This window comes from Haliaeetus leucocephalus, unplaced genomic scaffold (assembly GCF_000737465.1).
Source record: "Haliaeetus leucocephalus isolate CR32 unplaced genomic scaffold, Haliaeetus_leucocephalus-4.0 Scaffold819, whole genome shotgun sequence".
NCBI lineage: Eukaryota > Metazoa > Chordata > Aves > Accipitriformes > Accipitridae > Haliaeetus > Haliaeetus leucocephalus.
In genome coordinates this window covers 5,034,763-5,062,621 of record NW_010973255.1, presented here as the reverse complement: position 1 = coordinate 5,062,621, position 27,859 = coordinate 5,034,763, and the positions used below count along the sequence as shown (strand labels likewise).

At 40.9% G+C, this 27,859-nt stretch overlaps 1 protein-coding gene across 2 annotated transcripts in view; it reads left to right on the top strand.

Moving 5' to 3' along the window:
• The first annotated feature begins 500 nt into the window (after positions 1–500).
• Positions 501–27,859, top strand: part of SASH1 (SAM and SH3 domain containing 1) — a 103,013-nt gene continuing 75,654 nt past the window's right edge. For both annotated transcript variants that reach the window (XM_010581927.1, XM_010581925.1), the window contains exon 1: positions 501–623. In XM_010581927.1, coding sequence (XP_010580229.1) covers positions 579–623 — 45 coding nt within the window. In that variant the 5' untranslated portion in view covers positions 501–578. The remainder of the gene's footprint in view (positions 624–27,859) is intronic.

Here is a 27,859-nt window from a genome sequence, read left to right as displayed (position 1 = left end):
TTGCAGTCTGGCTGATTGTGCTTATAAGCAAGAAGTTTAATGTTTTAAATAGCTGTTAGTCATTGTCAAGGAAAGCAGGACTACTCCCAAGTAAATAAGGTCAGTGAAACGTATGTAATGACTGGTTATTGGATGAGTGGGCAGCTGCTTGGGAGAACCAGATGGAATATGAATGTATGTAGGTGGGAGGGAATTGAGGCAGATAGTGCCCGGGGATATGTTGTTCCACTGCTGTGCGTTGCTGTCTCTGTCTTCTCTCTCTGTGTAGGAATTAGCAAGGTCCCACCTGTTTCTGAGGAGCTACTGTGGTACTGCAGTTCTCAACTTTTCTTGAGTGTTAGCATGCTTGGGGCTAGGGATTGAGAGGATGAACCAACAGCTGTGTGCTGGGTGTGCTGCAGGGAGGGGGTCTCCCTCAGAGTTGTGGTGTTACCTTTAAATTAGAATTTTAAAACTGACTAACCTCTTTTCTTTTTACTTTGTCTCCACCATAGGATGGGTCACTGGGAAATATTGATGACCTGGCACAGCAGTATGCAGACTACTACAACACCTGCTTCACGGATGTGTGTGAGAGGATGGAAGAGCTGCGCAAACGGAGGGTTTCCCAAGACCTTGATATGGTATGTAGAGAAGTTATGACTTTATTAACAAATGATTGCCATTCATGTCCCAGATGAAGAATCAGTATTTCAGCTTGAAGAGTTCTACCCAGGGAAATAACTGTATGTGATTGTGTTCACGCACACAAACGTTTCAGCCAACTCAATTAACCACTTGGAAGTTAGCAGGATTAGTTTTTTTTCTAGTTATTTGTTATGATTCATTAAGCCTTGGAGTCTGCATTTCTTAGTTCCTCTTTAATTAGAGTACTTTTTACTTGCGTGCACTTGCTTGCAAACCTCAACTCTTGGAGGCAAGATAGTGTCTGACAAAAGCATTGTTTCCTTGCTACAAAACGCTCCCAGCATGAGCACAACGAAACTGTGTGCTGTCTTTTGCACTCCAAGGTGCAAACGCTGGTTTCAGGCTCCCAAATGTAAGCAGTCTTCAATTTTGTGAACCCTTTTCCATTATTACGTGTTACAGAACCTGTAGCCGGGGACATTGAATCACTGAGTCCTTCAGGCTGGAGGGGACCTCAGGAGGTCTCTAATCCAACCTTTGGCTGAAAGCAGTGTCAACATTGAATTCAAACCAGATTGCTCAGGGCTTTATCTGATTGGGTTTGAAGACCTCCAAGGATGGAGGCTTTGCAGCCTCTCCGAGCAACCTGTTAGACTGCTTCACTGTCTTCATAGCGAACTTTTCTTTTTTTCCTGATACTCTGAGATGCCTCCCATGGCAATTTATACCCATTGTCTCTCATTCTCATGCCATGCACCACTGTGAAGAGCCAGGCTCCATCTTTTGATAACCTCCCCATAGGTACCAGCAGGCTGCCAGTAGGTCCTTTCAAAGCTGTCTTTTCTCCAAGCTGAATCTCCCATCTCTTCTTGCAGGGCAAGGGCTCAAGTCCTTGAGCACCTTGGTGGCCCTCCCCTGGACTTATTCAAGTTTATCAATGCCTGCCTAGCACGCAGGACTGCAGAGCCAGAAGTAGTGGTCCAAGAATGGCCTGACAGATGCCAGGGAAGGGGGAAGAATCGCTTCTCTTGATCTCCTAGCTACCCTCCTGCTGACACGGTGTGGGGTGCTGCTGGCTCGTGCTAAGGCTACTGCCCCCCAGGCCTTTTCTGCAGAGCAGGTTGGCCCAGCCAGTCGGTCCCCAGCCTGTGCCAGTGCATGGGCTCGCTCCTCCTCAGGAGCAAGACTTTGCATTTGTCTGAGTTGAATTTCATGAGGTTCCTGCCAGGCCACTCTGAATGGCAGCCCTGCCCTCAAGCGTATTGACTGCAGCCTGAGGTGGGCATTATCTGTTACCTCACAGGGGTGCTTTCTGTTTCCTCCTCAGGTATCTAACAGGATAGGCCCCTGCACTACTTTGCTTGTAACTGACCTCCAAGTATGGCACATTAAATGCTATTCTTAAAGCCCAGCTAGCCAGTTTTTCAGCCATTCAGTTGTGTAGACTCCCTGGGGAGTCCCACTGTAGCTGAAACTAATCTATATGCAGGTCATCACCATACCTCATTTTTGTTAGGTTTAAGAAGGAACCTCTTAGGAGGCCTATCACAAAAACATCATGTGTTTTCACTTGTTGGACAATTTCCTTACTGTCCTGTAACATCAGTAAATGTTTGTCTCTGCTTAGGGTATGTATTACTGATTGCTGTGCTTTTTGCATTGTAAACTCCTTTGTTAGTTTTCATAATATTCATACAGATCACCTGTGACAGAGAAAAAAACTTTGTCTGCTTTGTTAGCTCTTCAGTGTTAAGTTTGTGTTTCCCAACAGTATCGTACACTTTTACATACAGTCTTACAGATATTTCCTTCAAGTCTTGTCTTGCAGAAAAACAGGTTATTGAAGGAATTAATTTTTTTTTGTCACTTGTGGTTTTGCTGTGGTGGTAATTTTTGTATAACACATAGAGAAATTCGTAACCAAAGTATAGTTAATACCTCTACTGAGGCACAGCACTGTGACAGAGCCAGCATGGGATCTGACCACAGTTCCACAATTCCTCTGCAAGATCAAATCCTTTAAGACAAATTTGGGAGCTGAAGTTCTAGAATTGTCTTCTACCTTTGCTTCCCCAGATCCTAGCACTGACTAGCAGCAGGGAGTGGTTTGTGTCCTTTCTCTAGCAGCTGTACCTGATGATGTGGATTACTTAGGGCTACTTTCTTTCTTCTTGGGATTCCAATTTAGCAACTGAGAGGCTTCCAGAGCTTGTACGGACTACTCCGTACAATGAACTTCGGTTACACAATGAACAGCTGCAGGATCAAGGCAAAGAGAGTCATCTCCTCAGCCCCACTGAAGTTTGCTAGTTCCTTCTTTATTTTTAAATGAAAAAAATTCAAATGTATTTTGCAGATCTGTTGCTGCCAAGAAGTTCCAAGTGTTAAACAAAAGGTTATTGCAGGAAATCCGTTTGTAGACAGACCCTTGAGGCTTCTGCGAAGAAGCTGACCGCACAGAATCCTGGTTCTCCTGAAAACCCCCACGCTCGGAATGGCTGGTATTCTGGGTAGCTGTTGGCAGCAATGAAACCCCCTTTCCTGGTGCTCTTGGAAGGCAGCTCTTGTGCTGGGTAGTGTGCCTTATGGTGGGAGAGGACTCCCTTCCATTTAGACAGATGGGCCTAATTTGGCTTCCTTCACTTCCGAAGCTGCAGAAGCCAGGCTGGGGAAAGCCATGTGAGCTTAATTAACTCACATCAAAGGTGCAGAGCTTCATGCTGGTTTAAATAGATGTGAGCTAACCCAAGACAGGCCAGTGAGTGATTCACTACCTCATTCTGCTTGAGAGAAGCTGTAGACAGAGAAAGTGGCTATGTAAAAGACATCCTGGAGATTCCTCTTCAGTGGCTCTCATATTGAGTTTGCTCACTCTAGTAGTCCAGTGATGACTTCTTGAACTGTCACCTCAGAGAGAAGATATTGCAATTGAAAATGACATTAGTGGTCAATTTTTGCTACGTCTGTCACCACTATTAATACAGTTTCTGGACATCAGATAGCTATTCTGCTGATAACACGTGAGACTATAGATACTGGCTCACTTCCACAACAACAGCACCCAAACAGCGCTGACTGTAGCTGAAACTTGCTCTCATTAATAAGTAGGCAGGCTTGACTTAGGTACACAGGGAGTGGGAAATGGCCATGTTGACTAGAATGCATTTTCAGTGTTGTAGAGGGGCATGCCTGTTTATAATCTGCTGTAGAAACAGGAGTTGGTTTAAACAGTAGAGCTGCTGAGGTGACTGCAAAAGTACTAATGTGAAAGACAGCACAGAATAGCAACTTGTTTGTTGTGATGGTTTTCCTCTCTTTACAGCTTGAGGAAAGGTAGTGTATTTGCAGAGGTTTTGGCATAGTGAATGGGCAGTAATGCCAGGGGAAATGCCAGCTTCATAGCATATCCCAGATGTGCTATGATAGCAAATATATGCAGCCCCAAAATTATTATGCACCAGTAATATTGGTGGATGTTAGTCTAGCCTGGCTTTGCTCTGCTGTACATTGCTCTCCTAGCATGGGTGAGGAGGAACAGTGCTGTCTATATACCCTCTCTTCCCAGCAACGGGGTTGCCCCAGAGCTGGGGATGGGCAGTACTTCTGCTCCCTGGCCCTGTCTTTTCGCTCTCTTTAGCAAAGTGCTAGAACAGAGCAGAGCTGATATGCACGTAGTGCTAGTGCAGATTTCCAGGGGTTTGCTGGAATGGAGGTTACTGAATCATGAGAAGGGGTTACCAGCCTAGGATAAACTCAGCCCCTGCACTGAGGTCAGGTCTAAATAAGGAATAAGGGGGCAAGGGGGAGAGTCTCTGTTGACAGCTATCTCAAAGCTACAGGTGCTGTGTGCAAAAAACTTCATAAAGCAAAAGGTATTGGGATAGATCTTTAGATTTTATAATCATGAAAGGTCAGGCAATCAGCAGCTGTGGTATAGCTGGGAGACTGCAGCTTGATTTTTGGATGGCAGTTCTGATGTCTTCCTCTGAAATGCAGTATGAGTGATAAATGATACATAGCAGGAACACGAAAGGCCAAAGTTAGGTTTGGAGCTGCTTTTACTGAATGATCTGAACAGAGAGAAAGAGTGGGTCACCCCAGGGATGGAAGCATCCTCTAAAAGTTGCACGGAGAGGCTGTGTCAGGAGGAGCAGTGTAATAACAAAGAAGTGCCTGAGCTGGCAGAGCTCTGCCAGGAACATGTATTTAGCGCCGGCTCGCCCAGATTGCCCTTTGTAGCATGTCCACTGGAAGGACAGAAATATGAACTGTTTATTGCTGCTTCCGTACACTTTGAAATAATTTTAAGCTGTTTGGGAGCAAGTGCTGAATCTTGATTGTATATTGTACTTTCTAATCAGCTCTCCAGCCTTTCCTATCAGACCATGGCCATTTTGGTCTAGATATCCTGCTCTGGAGTTGAATTTTTTAAAAAATCACTTGGTAAAATTGTTTGGGAGAGCAGCATATCTTGTAACAAAACAGTAGCTGCAGATGGAGCTGAACAGAGTGTTTTTCCAAATGGTAGTGCCGTCAAGGATTGTTAGTTGTCCCTAACCACAATAACTGCTTTCTGCGTTTGGAATTTTGCCTCTGTTTTCATAATAGAGAATGTGCTTGGGTTTGGACATTAATGTTTGTGAACAGCATGGGAGTTGCCCACATTTCCTAGCGTTTGGCCTATTCCTGCGCACCATGTGGTTTTTTGGCTGAGGGAAAAACTGCAGTTGGAGTAGATATAGTAGATTTTCAGGCCCATAATGGATGTATCACTGGTAATATTGAGCTGGGCATCTGCTAAAACACAGTTACAGCCAGCAAAGTGACTCTGTGAGGATGGCACCTTGTTACTGCTCCTATCTGCTTCCTTTGCATCTTCAGGATCATATCTGCCTGGCTCACTGACAAAACCAGGTTCGCCTTGCCTGTCAGCAGGGCAGGACGACATTGATATAGCTGTGAAAGAGCAAACTGCATTCTGCTGTCTCGTCCATCACTGAGAGTGGCCAGCTAACTGCTGCTGCCAAGGTCTGTATTGTAGCTGATGAAGTCAAAGAACAGCTTGAGGTTTTTCTGATGGACTCTGACAGCTACGGTTGTGGCACTGAAAAGTTGCACTAATCTTTTGACTTGTAAATTACATAAATTTAAAATGAATGCCACTGGAAGGCTATAAGGCACACAAGTATACCCTTTTTTTCCCCTCGTTCATTTAATTCATTTTGATGTGTAAAAAGGGAAGTGTTCAGAATCTCTCTGTATACATGGTGGTAAAGTACAGTGCATGTTTTTTGACAAATTGACTTGCCTAATCCCGTGTGTTTTTACAGTACCTGCACATATACACATGCAAAGTCAGAAAATAGAAATGAATGTAAACCCAACATAAGTTTCTTGCCTTGCTGTCCAACAGGTATGTAGTCCTCATAAGTCTTGGCTGTGCATGGTTTTGAAAGATGCTCAGCAACCAGTTGTTTGATTACAAATGGGGTTGACCATCTAGATAATGTCATCATGTATAAATGGCATGGGTCTAGCAAGGCAGAGTGGAGGAAAAGTGGCAAAAATAGAGTAATTTGAGTCATAGAGGAATTAGGCTTTAACCTTTTTGGAGGCATATTTGGTTGATACGGTACTGCTGGCTGGTGATATCATAAGACTACTTGAAAAACTAGCCAACCTTCACTGAAGGAGACTAAAATACCCAGAACTGTTGCAGTCAGTGATTGATGTGTATTTAAGAAATCACTGTGGGAGTTAGCCACCGAAGCTGGAGTTGGGATGCTGGACATCTTTGTGGAGTCTCCTGTCCCTGCTCTGTAGCTGGCTCTAGCCACATTGCCATTCTTTGCCTCTTATGTACATTAAAATCTCAGGATCCTAAAATAGACTGCTTATTCCCTGCCATGAAATGATCACCTCTGCTTTGCAAATGCAATACTGGCTGCTTTTACCTTTGTCCTGAGAGGACACCTCTATATCTTGCTGGAACAGGATCCCACTGTTTTGTTTTGTCTTGCTGGCTGCAAAAGGCCCTCCAAAGTATAAACAACATCTGAGTTGGATTAAAAAGGTATCTACAGCACAGAAAAAGCTGGAGAACACACAGATAAGACTTACTAAATTTTGGAGAGTTTCCAGGCCTTATCAGGCAGACACACAAAAGAAAAAGTAGCAGTGAAAGACATGGACTTTCAAGCATTATTTATTTATTTTTTTTCTCCAGTATAGCTTGAAATAGAGGAGGTTTTGCCTGAATATGAGGTGCATAAAGTAGATTTACATAGAAAATATATAATAGAGATTTACTATGTGTGCAGTCTCAGTCTCTCAACATTTTAGGGTTTATCTTCATAAGTTTAATACATAGTAATTTTTTCATCGTTAGTGGAGCTTTTCAAAGGTAGACACAATGGAAATTCTGGAACAGATGGGCTATTTTTAGTGTCTCATGTATCACACACCAAGACAGCAAAGGCATTTAAATACAGAGCTAGCATTAAGCATGAAAATAAAGCAAGGCTTGTTCCATACACAGCAAAGTGAATACTGTTCTTAAACAGTTCTTAGTCCACTTAGTACTAGCAGACTAAGTAAAAATCTCTTAACTTTCTGTAAGCTAATGATCTCCTGCAGTCTCACCACTGTTTTTGTTGGAAGCCCATTTATGAATAATCCCTTAAGCAAAATCTGTCTATTTATAGGCAAGAGTTTATATGCCGGAGACTCAGCAGACTGCACAGCTATGGTGGTTTGGGTAACCTTATCTTTTCCATACTTTCGGAGGGTCCTTGCTTTTTGGAGCAGGATCTTCAGTTTAACACTTCTGGTCTTCTGAAAATGTTTGTATTTTTGGCAATGTCAGTGTGATGGGAAGAACAGGTTGTCAAAGGTAATTGTTATTTTTTCTGAACTGGTAATACTGTTATGAATAAAATAATATGTTATAAATAGAAAAGATAACTCACTTCTGGTAGTCTGATGGATAATTGTGGAGGGGAGAAATTCTCCTTAGTGTTATAAACGTATTTCTAGCTATTCTTAATCTTTTGGCATCATCTGTAGTGATTTTCTTGTCCCTTTACATTCAGCAGGACTTTTACTTTGAACCTAAGATCAGTTGAATATATTCTTACTGTGCTGTTCTTTTATCCTAGAAGCAGTGCGTATCTGCTGGAACTGACAGACTAGATTTGTATTAACTCTGTGATTTAATCTCATCGGAGCCTGAGGACTTTGGGGGGAGGGGGGAATTGGTTGACTAACTTCAGCTCCCTTTGTGTATTTTTTTTTTTTCCTTTCTCCCCTCTGAATTTAAAAATGACAGCAAAAATGAAAATGTACAGCATCATGCTATCTGGACCGTTAGGTAAATTTCATTGCAAAGGATACGATTGTTAAAAAGGAAAGCAAATTAAATTGTCAATTGAGAAGGTGCATATCTGAGGAAAAAAATCCAACAAAAAACTAGAAAGAACAAAACCAACAAACAAACAAACCAACCCCCAAACTCTGTGGTGAACAGTTTCTGTGGCGTACAGCCCAGCTTGCCATTCCCGTTTTACTAGAAGAATTCCAAAATACCCAGCTGAATGGCATTGCTCTGGGAAGAACAGCAATGTGTATTGGCTGCGTCAGAAGAGTGTCAGACTTTTGTAATGTGGTAGCAACTAAACCAACAGAAGAATGATCCTAGAAGGTGTAATGTCTTGTATTTAGACATCTCCTCTTTGTCCGTGTATCGCTTCAGCTTGACTCCCCAGGCAGCCTCTGTGTACTCTCCTTCCGTCCCCCAACCGCTGCTCTCCAGTCCATCTCTGTGTGCTGAAGACAGCTGACAGCAACTTCAGAGGTCAACTAATTGTTGCGCTAGCTTGCACTTCTTCTAAGTCCCTGGGTTGAGGAACACCACCACGGGTCCTCAAGGAATAGTAAGGCTATTGCTCAAGACAGAAATCTTGAAGCTAGTGAGGTATTCAAAAACCGCACTTGTAAGAACCATGACAGCCTTACAGGTCATCAGGGAAAACAAACAGGTCTTAATCAAGAATAAATCAAGAGCATGTTGTGATGAGAATGAGAAACACATCACCAGTATTTGTGCACATCTGGATGTGCTTTGGAACGTCTGTTTCTCTGCAGCAGAAGGACGCTCCTCCAACAAAGATGCCCAGAGGAAGGCAGAAGGCAGGCCTCCATCTGCAAATTCAAAGGGGTTGTTTTTTTGGTTTTGGTTTGTTTTGGTTTTTTTTTTTTTTTCCAGCTTGGCCCTGCTCTTCATGATGTAGGTTCTGATGCTGCACAGCTACTCTCTTTTGATCTCTCCATGCTTTATCTTCTTTTGGTGTTGTGTAGGTTTCCTGTTTCAGCAGTGTCGCCTGAAGCACGCAGAGAAATGCTCTGTTTCAAACAAGATGGTCTGTGAATTGTGTGTTTGAAGGAGAACTCAAGCAGTTCGAAGAGATGTGATTTCTTTGGTGATTGATCAATCTGTTTTCCACAAAATAATGAAAAGGAATGGCTATCAGCTGGAAACCCTTCTTCCTGACTCCCATGTGTCATATCCCTCTTGATTTGTATTTGTAAGTTTTCCCCAACAGTTTAGGTTGCAGCTGTATCTTATATAAGGGAACAAAGTAATTTGGGATTACTACATCCAGATTTTCCCTGACTCCAAGGTTTTTTTGGCTGTTCAAGCAAACTGAGTTGGGGAAGGCAATAATCCTGTAAAAATACATGTATGAAAATGATGGGTAATATTTTGCAAAAGGATTCAATTTCAGTACCTTATCAGAGAGGTGAATTTCTTGTGTTGCTGGGCATGATGAACAAAATCAGTCATGGATTAGAAACTAATTAAAGAAGAAAGACTTGAAATGATTAGCAAAATTTGGAATTCATAAGTTCTTTATGAAACACATACTGGTAATTTTTTTTTTATGTCTGTGTCTTGCCTGTTGCTGTTGAAATCCCTGATAAGACCATAGTTATAATAATTTGGTTTAGGCACTATGTGAAAACAGTGGCAGTATGGTTGTGTACCCAGGCTCATTTAAGGATGTAAAGAAGGCAGTGTTTGCAGGAGTACTGTCTTATTAAACCGGTGGATGAAGGTGTGGAAAAATAGACAAGCTTTTCATTGTATAAGGCTTTACTCATAAGCCATCCAGATAAATTAGGAAGATAAATAAAGCTAGCAAAAGAAAAATCAGAATTTGGAAGCTTCCTTTAAAAGACAAACTAGGCTGATAAATTAAACAGTATTTGAAAGAAGTCCATCTCCCCTTCACCTCCCAGGACACACGTTTCAGGCTTCAGTCAGCTTTCTGTCTTGGTGCATCCACAGACCCGTTCAGGTTTCTCCTTGTTCTGGTATCCCAGCAAAGGTTAAGCCATATTTCAAGTTCATTTTGACAGAAGAGAGAGCTTTTAAAGTTTTGCAGCATATGAGAGGTGCTGAAAGTCATGCAAATGAGAAGTAAGAAGGAAGTCGGTCATCAGAGTAGCTTTATTATATTCATGTGGTTAACTGTTGAAAGCCACATAATTGGAGCTTTCAGTTGCTAGCCTACACAGAAGCTCACAAAATAGTTTTATTTCTCCTTTGTGTAGCACTTTCCACCCTCGAAACCCTTTAAAAACATTAATTAGCCTTTGTTGCATCCTTTGAGGTTGGTAATTTTAGTACCATTATCCCTATTTAGGCCTTGCCTCCCTGAGATTCAGCTGCTGATGAATATTTACCTATGTAATTCCCTAATTTCTCCTCTGTAACTCAATTTGCAAGAGAGTAGCACGAAATTTATAGGAAGTTACAACTTAATAACAGACCACGGCATTAGTCTGGGTCTCCCCCAGTGTAGCTGTAAACAAATACCAGCCACAAGAGCTAATTAAGCAGTGAATGGGCAGTGAGTGACGGATAATCTAGGTGAGCTCTGGCTCAAGTCTAAAGTCCAGTCCACTAGACCACACTTTAAAAAAAAAAAAAAAGTCAGATGTATCTTAAAATTCTGCCGGACTATTACAGTGTTCTTGATCTAGCATCTTTCAGAGAACTGTCCTGTTTTCCTGTGGTGTGTGGAGGTCTGGAGAAAAGTCGAGCTCTACTGGTCAGTAGCTCACTGCCAACCATCCCTTTGTTGTACCATCCTGCCTCTACTTTAAATAATTGTCCGACATATGGCAGAGATAACGTTAATATAAATGCAGAGGCAGAGAGCTGTTACTTCACCGTGGAGCAGGCTCTCGTTTCTTGAACAATGCATTAGTTTCACTGGCATAATGTCAGTTGGTGATGGCTGAAAAAAAATGCTATTTCATGAAGCTCCAAACTAAGTATTTCGTTTTGAACACCTGTGGGAAAGTATGAGAAATGAAAGGCATGGTGTGCAAAGTAGTAGGAGGTGGTGGTTTGATCCAGCGGTGTAGAAAATCAAAGTTTGGTTCTCTCCTCTGCCTGAGGAAACTTGAACTCTTATCTCCTATCTCGAAGCAGAGTGCTCTGCAATTTAATATTCTGTAGTCATTTTAACCTTATCTGGTGATCAACCCTATTCACATATATAAACAGTTCCTGGTGTAGCAATGGGAATAGTAGTGTCTCATCTTCCAGGTAGGCATCTTCTCTACAAAGTTAGTGAATCTTTTCTTCTTCACTTGCAGGTTAAATAATTTAAATATTTTAAACAGGGTTCAACAGCTTTATTAGGAATGGAGTAGGAATATGAATCTCAGCCTAATGGTTTTTTGGCTCCTTTTTTATTATTTTATGTGTTTTGGTTACTTCACGTTGGAATGGTACTCTAAAAAGGAGCCAAGCTGCTGACCCTCTAGCAAAATTCAAGCTTATTTTTCTTGATTGCTGTTTTTGACTGCGTAACTAGTTTGGATAACTTTTTGTTTGTAGGCTAGACAATAGCAGGCAAATTATCTCCCTTGATCTCTTTGTTTTTGAGTAGCTTCCCAAGTTAACAACAGGACTAGAATTTACCTCAACCCTAGGCTGGATGAGCATTTTGGGGGACTTGGTAACTTTGTTTTTCTTCCTTTGAACTGAGTTATGTTTAGCCTTAGTGGATTAGTTTTGTTGTGGCTATTGAATTGCAGGTGGTACATGCAAACTTTGTCCTGGTTTCAGCTGGGGTAGAGTTAATTTTCTTCCTAGTAGCTGGTACAGTGCTGTGTTTTGGATTTAGTGTGATAATAATGTTGGTAACACACTGATGTTTTAGTTGTTGCAAAGTAGTGCTTATCCTAAATCAAGACTTTTTCAGTTTCCCCTGCTCTGCCAGTGAGGAGGGGCACAAGAAGCTGGGAGGGAGCACGGCTGGGGCAGCTGACCCGAACTAGCCAAAGGGATATTCCATACCATAGGACGTCATGCTCAGTATATAAACTGGGGGGAGGTGGCCGGGAGGGACAGATCGCTGCTTGGGCATCGGTCAGCGGGTGTGAGCAATTATATTGTGCATCACTTGTCTTTTCTTGTGGCTTTTAAAAAAAAATTTATTATATTCCTTTTCATTACTATTATTATTGTATTTTATTATTGTTAGTATTATGTTTTATTTTACTTTAGTTATTAAACTCGTGGGTTGAGCTAAGAATCATTTTACTTTTTTGTGTTCTGTTTTGTTTTTTTCCTCCTGATTCTGTTCCCCATCCCGCTGGGTGGGGAGGAAGTGAGAGAGCGGCTGCGTGGTGCCTAGTTGCTGGCTGGGGTTAAACCACGACAGCTTACACCTTTGCTCTTGAAATATGTAGAGGTCTTGTAGCAGTCATCCTAATTTGCTAAGAAATGTTAATGTTCAAAATTTCTTTAAACAGTGGAAAGGGAAAAACACCATGATTTGCATCAACTCTTGGACTTTTCTGGTAAAGTGGAAATATGAAATATCTCAGGAAGCTTTCCATGACTGAATGACAAGGGGTAGTTAGGTATGGAACACATGTTGTTAAAAAAAAATGTAGAAAAACAAATTAAATACATTCTTCTCAGGTTCTACAGTTTGGCTAAGATAAACTTATTACAGAATTTAAGTAGCCATGAATTTTTCTTACCGAATTTGTGGTCTAAAGGGAGTAAAGGAGGTTAGGAGGAAAGAAAGGTGAACATAAATTTTGGGCAATTGGACATGCTCTTTGGAGCTTCCTGGTCATTTTTTCCACTCTTGTCGGTTTTGTTGGGATACTTAGACTTTTCAGGCACAGGAGGTGATGAGTGCTGAAGGAAGGAGCCTCAGCTCTGGGGCAGTGAGGGAAGAATAAGGAATCCAAGAGAGTCTGGAGCAGGTGCCCCAGGAGCTGGGACCTCTCACTGCATTTATCAGGTGGAAGAAGAGGGAAGAAGGGAATTTGGTCATTGCTTGCTCACAAGGGTGAGGAGTGAAATGCTAGAAGGTTCAGTGAGTAGGTCACTAAAAAACTAAGCCGGAGTAAAGAAAAACAGGTGATGCACTCTGGCTGCAAGGGAAAAAAAAATGCCACAAAGCAGCAGGCTATTTTTGCTTATGTGAGCCCTGAACTGTCTGCATTGATCAGGACACCATAATAGTATAATGTATTTTAAAGTATGGTAATAAGTAATAACCAAAAAACCCCAGTAATGTAGCACAACTTTAGTTATTTTAAGGCACTTTTAAAAAAATGTTTTAATTCTGTTAATAGTTAGAGCTAGAATGGATTGCCAGAAACATCATCACTTGGTGACACACTCTTCTGTGAATCTGTCATGGTCCCTAGCCATAATGCAGGCTCAATTTGATGAGGCATGAGGTCAGAGAAGGAGAATTTGAATAGCAGTTCTGACCTTTTCATTATAGGTACTGCAGGAGAAGTGGTGAGCCACGGTCAAGGCTCTGATTCCCACTATGATAGGTTGCTCTGAAACTTTGCAAGCTCCAAGATGAAATAAATGAGAAAAGTGAAGTGAAAGGATTGAAAAAGAAAGTAACAGAAAGGTTGAACAGTTTCTTCATAGAGTGTTTTATACACCTGAAAGCACTGGGGGGACGGGCAGGAATTGAAGTTAACCATATCTTAGTCCAGCTTCACAAAATGACAGGAGGACTTAAAAACTGTTAACTTTTAAGAACAAACTGCACAAGTTTGGTGAAAACCTAGAAAGATCCTGGAATACAAAAGGTATTTATTGCATTATAGCCTCATTTGGAGCAATGGCAGGGCATGAATATCCTGAGGGTTTGCAACTTTAATGCATTTCATATACTCTTAAAAATTACAAAAATAGAAATGTCTTCCTGACCATAGTTCAGCCAGCGAATGCAGAAGAAAGCAGGAAGGCATTTTAGCAGAGTGATATAAAAAAATCTAAGGTCCGTAATGAAGTTTAAGGAGATGGGCATTTTGCCAAAAGTCACTTTCATGGGAAGCATAGCAAAGTATGGTAGGAAACGCTCTTTGTGTTTTCTTCTATGTCCATGCTACATGGGACAGGAAATACTTATTGTTTTCTCTGAATAGTGCAAAAACAATTGATCTTCTCTTCTTAGTAGTGATGCATTGAGATTCTTCTGACTGAAATTATTCATATTTCTAAAACAAGAATTAGTCAATAGTGGCCTTTGTTCACAGTAAAAGGAGTATAGGGCAAGACATTGCAATTGGCTCTAAGATTGTTTGGCTTATCGTAAGCTACCTGTTGTGTTTCCTTTCAGCCTTTGACATAAATGGCTTCTTTAAATCTTCTCTATTGAATCTTGGGGTCCTCCTAGCACTGAAGAATATTTTATCATTATCTTTGAGGTAGTTTGAGGTGATTCCTTTGAAAGGATGTTTCTAGTTACACAGTAGCAGCTCTTGAACTGTGCTTCAAGTATGAAAGCTTTCATGAGAGGTTATTATAGCAATTTTCAAATCTCTACCTATAAGCTTATGGACTCTTAAGCTAGCATTCTTGAAATTTTTTCATGATCTCTGGGTGTGGGGTTTGGGGTTTGTTTGGTTTTTGTTTGGTTTTGGTTTGGGGTTTTTTTTAACACCCATTTCCCTTTATCATTTTATGACCACTGTGTTTTTCACCCTCTTGTGGACTTGAAAACAGGAGTATAGTATTTTCTATATGAGATCACAACAGTTTGCCAGGACCTGAGGCCTAACAATTTCATTCTTAAAAAATAAATCTGAATTTAATCTTTTACATAAAACAGGGCCATTCTGTTTCTTACTGCTAATGCAATTCTCTCTGGTTAATCTCTGTTACCTGTGGGTCACCTTGAAAGTTATTGGCTTCGTTTACTTGCAGGAAGAGACACTTTGTCAATGAGTTTAACCTAAAAATTTGGTGGCAACGTTCATGTAATTCCTTTTCTATATGAACACGTATTCTATCGTGGCAATGCTTTAGGTAACTTGCAGTGCAGAAATGCTGACCCCATAGCACGTAGAATCTTGCATTGTTCATACCCCAAACCCACCCAAAATGGAACGTTACAAGATGAGCTGTGTCCTGTCTCACCTCTCTAACCAGAGGAAAATGGCACATTTCACTTAACAGCTAATAGAAACACCAAAGGAGATTTGGAAAGCTAAAAGGATGTCTTGCATAAATTTATCTCTCAGCTGTCTGATAAGTAGAATGAAAATGAAATTGAGGCTTCTTGTGAACAAGTGTGACTCATGAGTATTTAATGTAATTTTAATAGCTCTTTTAATAAAAAGTGGCTTATTAGAAGTTTTTAAGGAACCTATTGACTGTCCATGTCTCCAGCTTGGGTGGAGTTTCATATCTATAATAAGGGTGTGCAAAAATTCATCTTATGTATCATACTAAGGATATTAACTTGGCATGAATCACACCACTTATCCTGGTGTCAGTAGGTGCTGTTGCTCATTGGAGGACTGGATAGGTGAGCAAGGCTTACAGGAGTTGGACCTGTTTCTTAACCTGGTTCATTACCTTCAGAACATGGTAAACCCATTTGAGTAAGAACTTACCGGTCTGCAGAAAGGGGTTTCACAAAAAAAAACCAAACCCAAAGCTTCTTGAAACATAAGCATGTCAATCTTTGTACCCCTTCTGTTACCAGCAGCTTTAGAGTGACTTGGATGCAGTTATGTTGAGCAGTGAGATGTTCAAAATGGACAATGTCATGGACTATTACCATGTGTTAGGCATTTTTACTGTTCTAATTGTTTTTATCTCTGGGTTTGAGCGTGAGACCTTTATTTCCACTGCTCTTACAGAGCTGCTAAGTGGCAGGTGAAAGGTTTTGATTACCAACACTGGATTTGTCAGCCTCTTTCCCAGAGCAGAGGTAGGATAAAATACCTGAGGAAGCTGTGTTGTTCTAGAATTACCATGTCTATCCATCAGTGATAGTTCAGATAGTGCCTCTGTACTGCCGTGTTACAGGAGGCTCAAAACTATGGGAGAAGCCTCCATCTTTTATCTGTAACAGCTCTCCTTCCATGACACCATCTTTATTCTCGAGGCTGTTCTTTTTACTAGTCCCTATCATCTTCCTCTTCCATCCCTTTCCTTAGCAGCTCAGCCTATGCTCTCCTGCCTTCCTCATTTCACTCCACCCATGCATCTTTTCAAAGCTTCACAACCTATTCTCTCTTCAGTAGAGTAGAAGAGTCCTTGCAGCACCCTTATCCATTCACTTTGTCCTGCATGCTTCATTTTCTCTTTTCCTTGAGTGCCTCCTCCACCATACTTTAATTCCACCTTTCCATATTCCTTGTTCTTTCTCATACTTACCTTCCTGAGTTGGATGATGTTACCTCATGGAGAGCAGGAGCTTTGTGAAAGCAGCTACGCTACTTCTGCAGAATAGCAATAGAAGGAATGTAACAGATCAGAAATCTGTGCAAAAACATTCCCTTGAAGACTCATGAGTTGAGAATGGTGCAAAAGTAAAATGTCTCTTGAAACACAAAATAAAAGTTAAGCTGGTGTATTTAGCTTCTCTTCTTCCCGTTTTGGATTAGACATCACCATAAGCAGTCTGTGTCTCAAGCACACCAGATTAAGGTTGCAACATCTGCTCTGGGATAAAGTTGCCTATTATTACAAATGGAGGAGTGGAAATTCTCTTTGTAGTTATGTGTGAAATGTATAAACCAGAAGTGAAACACAATTATAGCAAGTTCTGAATTTTTTTTGTTGTGGTTGAAGATGGGTTACCAAATGTATTCTGGTTTTTTAATACTGTTGTACTTCATGGAATTTACCTTGGCTTCATTTTATAATTTTGAGAAATCACGTGGTGCATCCTTTGCCACAAGACACATTCAGCTCTGCTTATCATTCTTGACAGATGTTGATCTGACCTGTCCTTAAAACTGTCCCAGCATGTTAATTCCACTGTCTCCCTAGGCAAATTATTCTAGTGTACACAGTCCTTACCACAGAGTGGTTTTTATTGGTATCTTACAGACATCTCTCTTTAACTTTTGCTGTCTTCTGTGGATGCCAGAAATGTTCTTTACAGCAACTCGTTTTGTATTTATGAAGGGCATTATGTTCTTCCCCTCCCCCCCTTTTTTTTTTCCCTCCGTTTTCTTCTTCCCACAGGTTAAACTGCTAACTTCCAACACCACCTTTTTGTAGACCATTCACAAATATCGCTGTTTCTTTTTCTGGACTGTGATCAACTTGCTGCCTCTTTTTTGAACAACACTACCAAAAACTGAGCATGGGATTGCACCTGAGGTCTTAGCAGGACTAACTAGACCACAAGGGTTGGTAGCACACCATTATCTTGTTTATACTTGTAATGCAATGGTGGTTCTTTACACAACAGCATGACACTAAGACTTAGGCTTAGTTTGTGATTCATGGTAATCCCTACATCCTCTTCTGCCAGCTTGTTAGCTCTCCAGATCTTCCCCACCCTGGATCTCTTTGTCTGGGTAGTTCTGTTTAAATGCAGTACCTTTCAGTTCTCTATACTGAATAGGATCTGATTTCCAAACATTAGGCCAGAATAACCTGCTTTTTCATCAGTTATTTCCCCAGCAGTGGTGGTGGCTTGACATGTTTTTGTTTTTCTAGAAAGGAGCCTTATATGAAAACAACCTTGTCTATGTAATGGATAATGACAGTACCTTCCAGCCCTTTGCTCCTTGGTAATAGAAGCAGACAACAGTCTCTCTTTGCACCTGTATATATATATATAATATATATGTGTATATTTATATAGATCATGCTAGCTTTGGCAAAAATTAGGCAAGGTTCTGTGGTGGCAGTTTTTAATTGAGCAGTCCCATTATGTGCTCTCTTAGTCTTTGTAATTGATGTAGATCTCTTTTCAACTCCTTCTGAAAAGTACGTGCTACTGTGGGTATTTGTAGGAAAGGGTCAGTCTGTAAATAAGAGTGACAGCGAAGGGTCCAGAGAACCCCCTGTATTTACATGTGACCTTGCAAAAAGATGGGAGAGAACTTAACCTGTCTCAACACTGAGGTCATGTGCCAAATGTTAAATAGTTTATTCAATGCAAATTATATTCTATGGATTGATTTGGTATATACTTACTATGTAGAAAATTTTTGCCACCCTCTCAAGTGGAGTTACCAGTATTATGAAGTTGTTTTATTCATAATGCCTTCTTTAGTCACTATTTATTGATTTCTGTAGCGGAGTCTTCCATAAATTTAGTAATGAATTACTTGATCTTGAACCCTGAAGGCCTTATTTATTACTTGCTGCAGTAAAAGAAAAAACAAGAGGTCAACTCAGGCTGTATCATAACTGCTATCCAACCTTCCTTTCAATAGAACAGAGCTGTAAAAATAAGTGTTTATTGTTTTTTCTCAATTTAATGTAATATTTATACCTGCTATTTTGTATATGTTTTTTTAATTTTCTTGATGTTTGCAAACTATACAGTTGCATTCCTTGTGTGCCTGATGACTTTGAAATCAAATAAACTATATTGCATAGATTTATAATTATATAATTGCTTTGTGAAACAAAATTATTTGTACAACTTGTTTCCCATTGTTGGACATTTTGTTTTTCTACGGAATTGTATTGTAAAATCCTAATTTAGTTTTTTTTGTTTCAAAACCAGTATCCTGAACATGCGTTATGATGGGGAAAACTATTGTTTTTTAATATAGGTGTTTGTCTGCCACTTTCTTAATTCACAGACCATTTTATGATCTGGTTTTCATTAATATGAAATAGTATCCTATTCACAAACACTCCTGCAGAAATTACTTTCATGTCCCCTGCCCCCCCCCACTCCCCGCCCTTTCTTGTGGAAAAGACCCTTCTTCATCAAAAAAAGTTTAAAACCATGCAGAAAGGGAGACTTCTGCAGTGCCCACTTGGCTTGTCTGTAAAAAATCATTTTAGAAGTGTAAGGGCATATAATGTAAAATAGCTTCTGTCCTTCACTAACATCATGACATCTCTTTGTGAAAACACGTTTTCAGGTAGTGGATTATGACTGCCCTGAAGAGGACAGACTGTCTCTTACAGCACTGTGAGGAGTTACTTTCATTGTCCCTTGGTATTACTGTGTATGCAGACAGCGTATTGTCACATATGATTTGCATCCGTGCATTGCACAAAGGTGGATGCTAAAATACCCATTTTATAGATGGTTAAACAGAGGCATACAGAAGTTAAACAATTTGTTAAAGTATTTGGTTTTCATCTGGTGCCTATTGACAAAGTCCATTCTCTGGATGGGTGTGGATCAAGCCTGTGATGGGATGGTGACCGGATTTGACTAATGACGCCTCTTCAGCAACACTGAGAAATAACACACCAAACGGGTGTTCCTGGTGTTTGGCATACAGGATGTTCTGCTGCTTTTGGTTTCCATGTGTTCTTGACCTTTGGTTGTGGGCCGTTTCTGGATTTTCATTTGCCAAGGTAAATTTTCTCAAAATTGCAAGAAAATAAATGAAGCTTGTAAGTGATGAATGCAGCAATGTTCATTCTGTGAACTAGATAGAAATTTCAGGACGTTCATTCAGATGTATGTGAAAGGCTCTCCAAGTGCAGAAAGCAACAGTCACCAAAGGAACATAAATTAGCATTTGAAGGAGTTGCAACAAAAACTAAGGACATTCTGTTGAAGAGATGCTAGGTCAGAAGGAGAAGGGAAAAAACCTTGATACTCATAATGCTGTCCCTTTAAATAATCTAGGAAAGGTAATGTTCTTGTGCAGTCAGGAGAGATTCTTCTGGAGGAGCAGAGGCTCTTTGTGGATGGTTCCCATTTTTCATTAATACGTGGCAGACAGAGCTTAAGTCTCCTTTGCATTGCTAGATGAGGACCTTATCTTAAGCAGTCAGCAAGGCAGTGCTGATAATATGAAAACGTTTGTGTATACTGTGACATCGGCATACAGAAACAATTACATTATGGCTACAGAGAGAATTTATGGAGACCATAAATATGTTGGTTTAATTAGGGGCACAGTGCTAACTGCTGACACATTCTCCTCAAAGTCTGCTTTCAGAGCATGATTACTAAATGTTTTTTTCAAAACAGGAAGTTTGAGGAGGCAAATTAAGTTGGATAATGCAGTTGGGTTTTTTATGTGAGTGGTGGAAGTATAGTCACAGTCCGTGAAGTCTGCAGGGCTGCTCGTGTGTGTGCATCCAGAATCAGAGCCAGAGCTGACAAAGAGCAAATCATGAATTGCTGCATAGATCAAAATTATAACAGTAAGAGATGTTCTCTCATCTTGGCACGCATGCTTTTAATAAAGCAGCAAATTGAGAAGAATGAGTTTTCAGGGAATTGGCTTGTCATAAAAAAATATGTACTCCTTTGTTATATAGGTATATATAACCTTTTGTGTCCCCCCCCCTTATTTTTTCAGAATGGTTATTTACTCTAAAAATTAAAGACCTGACAATAACCATGCAGTTCTGTAAGGTAGGGTGAACTATGTAACCTACTCAACAAGACTATCTGTTGCTGGGGCCTTTGCCAACTTTGCTTTCACAAAGGCTGTTTGTAAAATAGCTCCTGTCTGCCTGCATTGTCTCTTTCTGCTTTCCTGGACACCTAGAGATAGCTACCCCTGCCTTTAGTGATCAAGTCTAATTAAAATCTAGTCTGTCTAATAAAAAAAACCCCACAAGCAGAAATACCATATACACATCCCTAAAGAATATGGAGCAAGAGGTTTGTTTGGGACTGAGCGGGAGACAGTCGCAGGGTGTTTTGTGGTTTTTTTCTCAGATGATCATCTCGCTGATGGTTTTTTCAAGGCTGATTTTGGCAATGGGGTGGTTGCAGTAGCAGAGTCCTCTTTGGGTAGCCAGATGCACACTGTGGTCTAAGTTGAGACTGCAGGTGTTGAGGGCTGCAAATGCAGGGCACCAAGGAAAGGAGATGCTGTAATTCCAGTTATTTATACCTCCATATGTCTTTTCTGAGGTGTTCAGGCAGCTTCACAAAAAGCTGTGAACTACAGTAGGTAAGATTTCTTTTTCCAGACAAATATATTGAGACACAAAGGGTTTAAATAACTCCCTTGAGATAATACAGATAGCCAGTAGCAGAACTGGAAGAGGGACTGAGTATTTTTAATGTCTAGATGTCTCTCTTACTGTTTTGGGAATGCTATTCACAGAAGGTGAGAAGGGAAACACTAGTTTCTGTGCTGTGTTTGTGGTGGGTTTGGGGTTTTTTTGTTTGGGTTCCCACCCCTCAGAAGATGTGCTTCTTATCTTGGTAACAAATGATTCTCCGTGTTGTCTTTGGGCATTGTAGGAGGCATGTTATGAAAGTTTTTGGCAATTTGAGGCAGAACAGGCACCAGTAATAGCTACCTTTTATGGTTTTGATCTGATAGCCTGGGTCATTCCAGTTCAGGCTCCTAAATCCTAGAGAGGCTTGTTCAGAGTATTTGTAGCCAGAGCACATGAAAATAATGAAGAGGAATTTTTTTTTCTTTTTAGGTTCACTGGGTAAACCTACCACAGAGTCACTCAGTGCTGCATTGAGCTAGTTTATTGCAGGAGGAGCAGTAGGTGTGAGGAGCCTTGCTGTCCACTGGAAGACCACAGCAGTCTGAGTAACTTCAAGTGTAACCTACAGATATATCAGCGTTGTGCTACTAATTTTGTCTCAAGCTCCCCAAGGAGCACCATCTTCTGAAGTAGTCTTATGTGTGTTTGGCCTTGGCACTGTGTTCTCTTCTGACCATCACGCCGTGCTCTTCCTAATTTTGCCTATGGAGCTGTAGATCTGCTGTTCAGCAGTACGAACGAGAGAGTTCAAAGCAGCATGACAGACGGGAACCCAGCGGCTGCCCTGGTGGGAGGTATAGTCTCAAGGCTGAGTAGGTTTTGGTTTAGTTTTTCTCTTCTTGGGAATAGTGGTGCATTGTGTGTTTCATGGGCACCACATAAATCACTTCTCTAAGTGTGTAGCTGTGGAAAAAATCCCTTGGGAGCTGGTCCCCCAGAGACTGGGACACTATATAGTAAAAACAGCTCTAAAAAGCAAGTGTTTTGCTTCAGGCAGTACAAAGTGCAAAATATGCAGAAGAAAACTTTGCAGGAGACTTTTATCTGCTTTGAAGACTTTTACTTCCCCTGTCCCTGGTGTCAAGGACATCAAAATTTATGGCTTGCAGTATGCCCGGGATTGGAGAGATGGGACATGCAGTTGGAAAGAGAGGAACAGGCTCAAATTAGCTTTGCATGCCAGCTTCTAAAACTACAGTAGTCTTCTTTCTGTAACTCCTCCTATTTTACACGGACTGCTAGCCAAAACAGTTTTATTATTTTCAAGCTTGTTGAAAATAATGATTACAAGCACGTTTATAGCTACCAAGAAACTGATTTTTCAAGATATTAAAGTAAACAGATCATTCATTTTTCATTCTGACCGGTTAACATTTCTCTTTTTTTTCAGTAAACTGCAAAATGTCTTTTTGTCCTCTAACACTGAGACTTGAACTGACAGAAAGGGATGGTATAAAAGACGAGCATTTGCCAGTGCTAGAGAAGCCAAGGACGTGCAAAGAAAACAGATTAATTCAGTAGCAAATAGGCAAGGGCCATGAAGAACAGTTTTTACAGCAGATATCTTGCATAGCCAGCAAAGGGACTGGAGTGGGAGTGATCTACTGATAGAACCACACATTTCAGTACCTAAACAACAGTAGCAGCGTTTGAATCTCTGCAGGCACTTCAAGGCCTTGTTGAGGGGGGCAGCTGCAGAAGAGTTGCAAGAATCCATTCAATCCAAGCCTTCTGAAACATGCAACGTGGTGTTGTTAAAAGTTTTTTCTTCATTAGATCTGAAGTGTACTGAAGGAATGAGCAAACAAAACTGTTAATATAAAAGGCTAATAATTGAGTGTATGTAATTAATACTGTAATTCAAGCTGACAGCTGGGAGGCAATTTAGTTATTGTTGAAAAAGTGTAAAGATAAAGATCATGTCAAATCAATGCTCTCGCCTTATTTAAGCTTAAATTTTGGCATTTTAAAGTTCTAGCGAGCTACATGTGATTTGAAAAGAGGCCTCTTTCAGTATATAGATTTGCCATGCATTTTTTACAGGGAGCTAGAATTGAGTACTTGTCAAGGACAGGGAAACACAAGAAAGAAATTAAATCAGTTATGGATACAAGTATAACTTATCTGGTCTAGTGTCATCATGTACTTTAGAAAAAGTTAGTGGCAAACAGCTGGTGGATTGATTTTCAGAGGGTTTTTTTCTTCTCTATTTGAAGCATTGCTTCAAATCAGAAATGAATTTGGTTTTGGCATTGCAGTTTCAAGATTTGGAGCTTGTTTTCAGAAGTGCATAGTACCAGTAGGTCTTTGACATCTAAGGAGTTCTGTTTCATCTGCTTTTGCAATTTAGCAGTCATAGGAGCCCTCACAGAATTTCAGTGTGTGAGGAGTATACCTAGGTGTGAGGAGTTGCATGCACTTGTGAGGAATGGTGAATAATGAAACTGGCTTCAGGTAATTTCCCTGTAATTGCTGTAGCCCCCGCTCTTTCCTAGCACTGACCAGTTTCTACCTTCTCATCTTCTTTCCTCGTGTGATCAGATGAACTGACAAAGAGCAGCCTCTGGATATGCTTGGACAGTGAGTGACTTATTCTTTTTCCAGATTTAAAAAGATCTGTTTATCCTCTAAAGGCTTGGTTAGTTGTGTAGAAACTGCAGGTTATGCATTGTGAAACGTGAAAGCTGCATTTTCTACAGGAACTGCAATTCCATGCGATGAAAAATGAAGGTATCCTGCGTTATTTACTGGTTTCTCTTACTGCTTGTACCCTGTCCTGTGGGATCAGGGCTCCATCCGGTAAAGCATGCAAAAACATGCCAGAGTTTAAACATATGAGTACTGTTGCCAGGCATGTGCTTAAATACTTTGTTTTCTTAACCCCTCAATATCTCTGAAAGATGATATTAAAATATATATTATATATATAAGAATGATCATAGATTAAGCTAAATGAAGAGCAGACTAGAAAGACAGGGAAGATAACTCAATGCTGATAACTGCGCTGTGTGTCTCTCTCTGGTTTGAAAGCCAGTGGAAGTACATAAAACCATAGTTTCTTTATAGAAGTACGGAGCACCCTGAGCACATTGCAATACACTTGATCTAATTCGTCTGGCTGGACCTGTTGGTATCTGTGAAAGCCTACTGTAGCATACGGGAGATTGTTCTGTAGTTTCAGCTATGATTACTAATGCACTATTTTTATTTCACTTGTCTTTAACAAAATCTTGTGTAATTGAAAACTCATTCTGTATCCATTGGCATGCACTTATTCACAGAGTGCGCATAACATTGAATAAGAGACAATATTATTGAGGAGCAGTTTGTGTTAGAACTGGACTTAAAACAAGAAAAACTTTTAAAGAAATGGTGTATGCACTGATGAGAGCCTCAAGCTGTTGTAACTAAACCCTGTTAGGGCCATAACCTGGAAGAAACCCAAAGGTACTAAGGGGAGTCTGAGCAGAAAAAAATGAAGCTTTTTGGTTAAGACATTTTGTTGCTGTCATGATTAGAGCAGATGTGTTTCCAAGAAGCCAGGACAGCTTTCCCTCCTGAAGACAGCTGAGCAGAGGAATTTGCACCGTGGACACTCCCATAACAGTGGTAGCACCTGCCCAAACAAGCAGGTCTTGGCTGCCAAAACCCAGGCACTTAGAAACTCTTGCAGGTGTTTGTACAGCTTAAATTTTACTTTGCTCAGAGTTTCCTTACCACAGTAAATTAATTTAGTTGGAGACCCTACCAGCAAAGTGAGTCATAATGCTTACACAAAGACATTTGCAAAGATGGGGTGTTTGGTCATTTGTTCGCTGGGTTTTGCATGCGTAATTTATATTTGCTGGAGGGAAGAGGAGACAAGACACAGCACGCTCCCTTTCCGCAGCAAACCCCTTTGCTCGTTGCAGGCAGGCAGCTTGCAGTGCGCTTGCTCCGTGGGCTTGCCAGCAATGATGAAGCAGCACTGAGAACGCTTGGCAGCAAATTATTAACTGAAATGATCTGACTTCAGTAGATCTTCCCCAGTCTAAAGCTTTTGAGTGCCCTTCAGTTTAGATTGTAATTCAGCTGTTATCACTCATAGCAATACTGCAGTGTTTTTAAAAGGCACCAAGGTCTCTGGACTTGTAGATCTGATGTACTAGGTGTTTGTGAGTTTCATGTTTCTTTTGTACCTTTGCTACTGCCTTTCTCTTTGTGGGGTTTGTGCAGTTGGTTGGATTTTTAATGGTTTTGCTGATGGTTCTTTATTCCAGGTATTTTATCTGTCTCCAGGATGAGGTCTGGCTCAACACCTCTTACTTTTGAGGATTGTAGTGTACAGTCTGCTTTGCTCTTTCTCTTGCTATACATGCATCCCAGCCATCAACATTTTCTTTGTCACTTCCGGTCTCGTGCTTTGTTTTAATTTATCTTCTGGGGTTTTGTTTGGTTGGGTTTGATCTATTTCTGTTCAATGTACACACCTGTTAGAAGGTGATGGGAAGGCTTAGTTATGTGAAGTAGGAGTCATAATGAAGCCCCAAGTTTCTACAGCAAGAGGGTAAAAGATGGCCTTTATATTGTCCTTAAATCAGCTGTGTTTAATGTGGAGCATGCTTGCTCTAGCTGGCCTCCAGGGCTGCAAAGGCATTTCTTGCATTTACCGTTGTAAGTGATCTCCTTCCAATCATTTAGTTTTACAATTCTGCTGAGGCATGCGGAGGGCTGAGCCGCCTCGGCAGCAGTACAGATGAGGCATAGTCACTTAATTGGCTAGTTTTACCTAGTTCGTCAGGACATCCCTGGAACTTAGGGCCAACTCTTGTGCTGCTGGGTAGCCTGCATAAGCACACTATTTCGCACTGTTGGCAAAGGGGCTGGGTTTTGAATGGACCTCTGAACAAAGATAGTTGTTGGTTGCTGAGGGCTCTGTTTCACTTTATGTATGTTTTGAAGAAAACTTATAGAAATTCAAAGCAATGCATGCCAGCATTTTTAATGCCATAATTTGATTACCTGTGACTGCAGTATACCTTTAATGGTAAAATACGGTGCCAAGTGGATAGTGTGAATAAGAAGGTGCATGAGGGAGTGCAAAGCTGTGCAGGCTTTTCTGGAATGAAGTGTATGTGCTACTTGTACATACTGCGTCACTGAAAAACTGTGGGTGGCTCTTGGAGTGCAAGTCTGCTCTGCACTTGTGCTTCATTTGTTTTTGCATTGCCCGTTCTGTGTGTCCTTCTTAGTCAAGTGTGACCCACAGTCTGGTGGAGGGAAGGGCTGAAGTTGCAAAATGGTCTAAGTAGCTGAATTGTGAGTATGGAGTCTAACTGCACAGGATAAAATGTTACATGAGAGAATCATTTGTAAGGCTTTACTGGAGCACTCTTAATTCTCTGGTGAATAGTTGTGGATGATGATTGCAGATTATTTGCTTGGAGCAGCAGTGGCAGCTTTCTTTACAGGTTCCTTAGGTCTGAGTTTTCTATGATTACTGAAGGACATCTGTTTGCTGAGGTTCAAATGCTTTGTCTGTAAGCAACACATAACAGCGTCATAATTACATTTTCTCTGCAGACATTCTTGGTACTAGGTTTGTTCATTGTTCAGATATTGGCCTCTTGTTTGGAAAAGACCCCCAACTGAGTCTGTGATAGGATAACCACATGTTGCATAAAAACACAATGAGGCAAAGCAAAATTGTGCATCGCTGTCCTGCGCTAGCCTGAAAGTGGTGTGATGCCCCTGGGTTGGAGGGAGCTGGAGTCAGCCCCGGGGATCACACAAGCCTGATCTCACCAGGAGGGTGCTGTGGCCCTGGGGAGAGGGTTCTGGTCCCCGCTGTCCTCTCCTGGGGCAAAATCTCTGAGCCTCCTGCTTTGATCAAAGGGAAGCATGAGCACTTTACAGCTATTTGACAGATCCTCAGAATTCAAATTTGTTGCCCTTTAAACTTAAGAATCACTGAAACCTGTCTTAACCACTTTTCTGCTGCCTGGCTGGTGCGCCAGGGCAAAACCCACCTTCTATCCTGAGTGCTGGTTATGTGGCAAGAGCCCACTTGTGCCTTTTCAGCTGAACAGCTGAGCTTTGCAGGACCTGGCTGGAGCTCTGCAGCTGGGCTGGAGCCTGGCCCAACAGTGGGAGCTGTTAATGGTGTGATTGAAGGCTTTAATTTAACCCCTTAACAGCAGTTGTGCTGATTAACTGTCAGATGTCACTGTTGCACCATTACCCTTCAAAGCAGAACTTGCTGCAGCAGTAATCCCATAGAGCACAGCTTCCATTTGCTGCACCACCATTTGGGACTGTTACTGTTAACTACTCCATCTACAGCATAAGAGTTTCTAGTCAGGTCTTACTTTAAATGTAAATAGAAAATGAAGAATATTTCTATGAATAGTTGTGTAGATACAGGTTTCTATCATGAATGTGTAGAAGGCAATAATTACTCCTTAATATTTTCAAACAGGGATGCTGTGTATCTTCTTTGTAAATACACAGAATTGTGCCAAATGGTATAATAGCCTTCAATAATAATTCTTCCTTCTGATGGGAATGATCTTCCTTGTCATGTTTGGGCCTAAATAATACAATACTATGCATCAAAGTTGATTTGAAATTCGGTTTTATAACAGTCATCATGTGATGGCCAGTGATGAAGACTTAAATAAGTAAGGATCTGGGCCAAAGCATCCATCAAATATAGGCTTCAATTTCAAAAGTAAAGAGAGAATGGCTAATTTAAAAGTCTCTTTATCAAAGGCAGTTTTT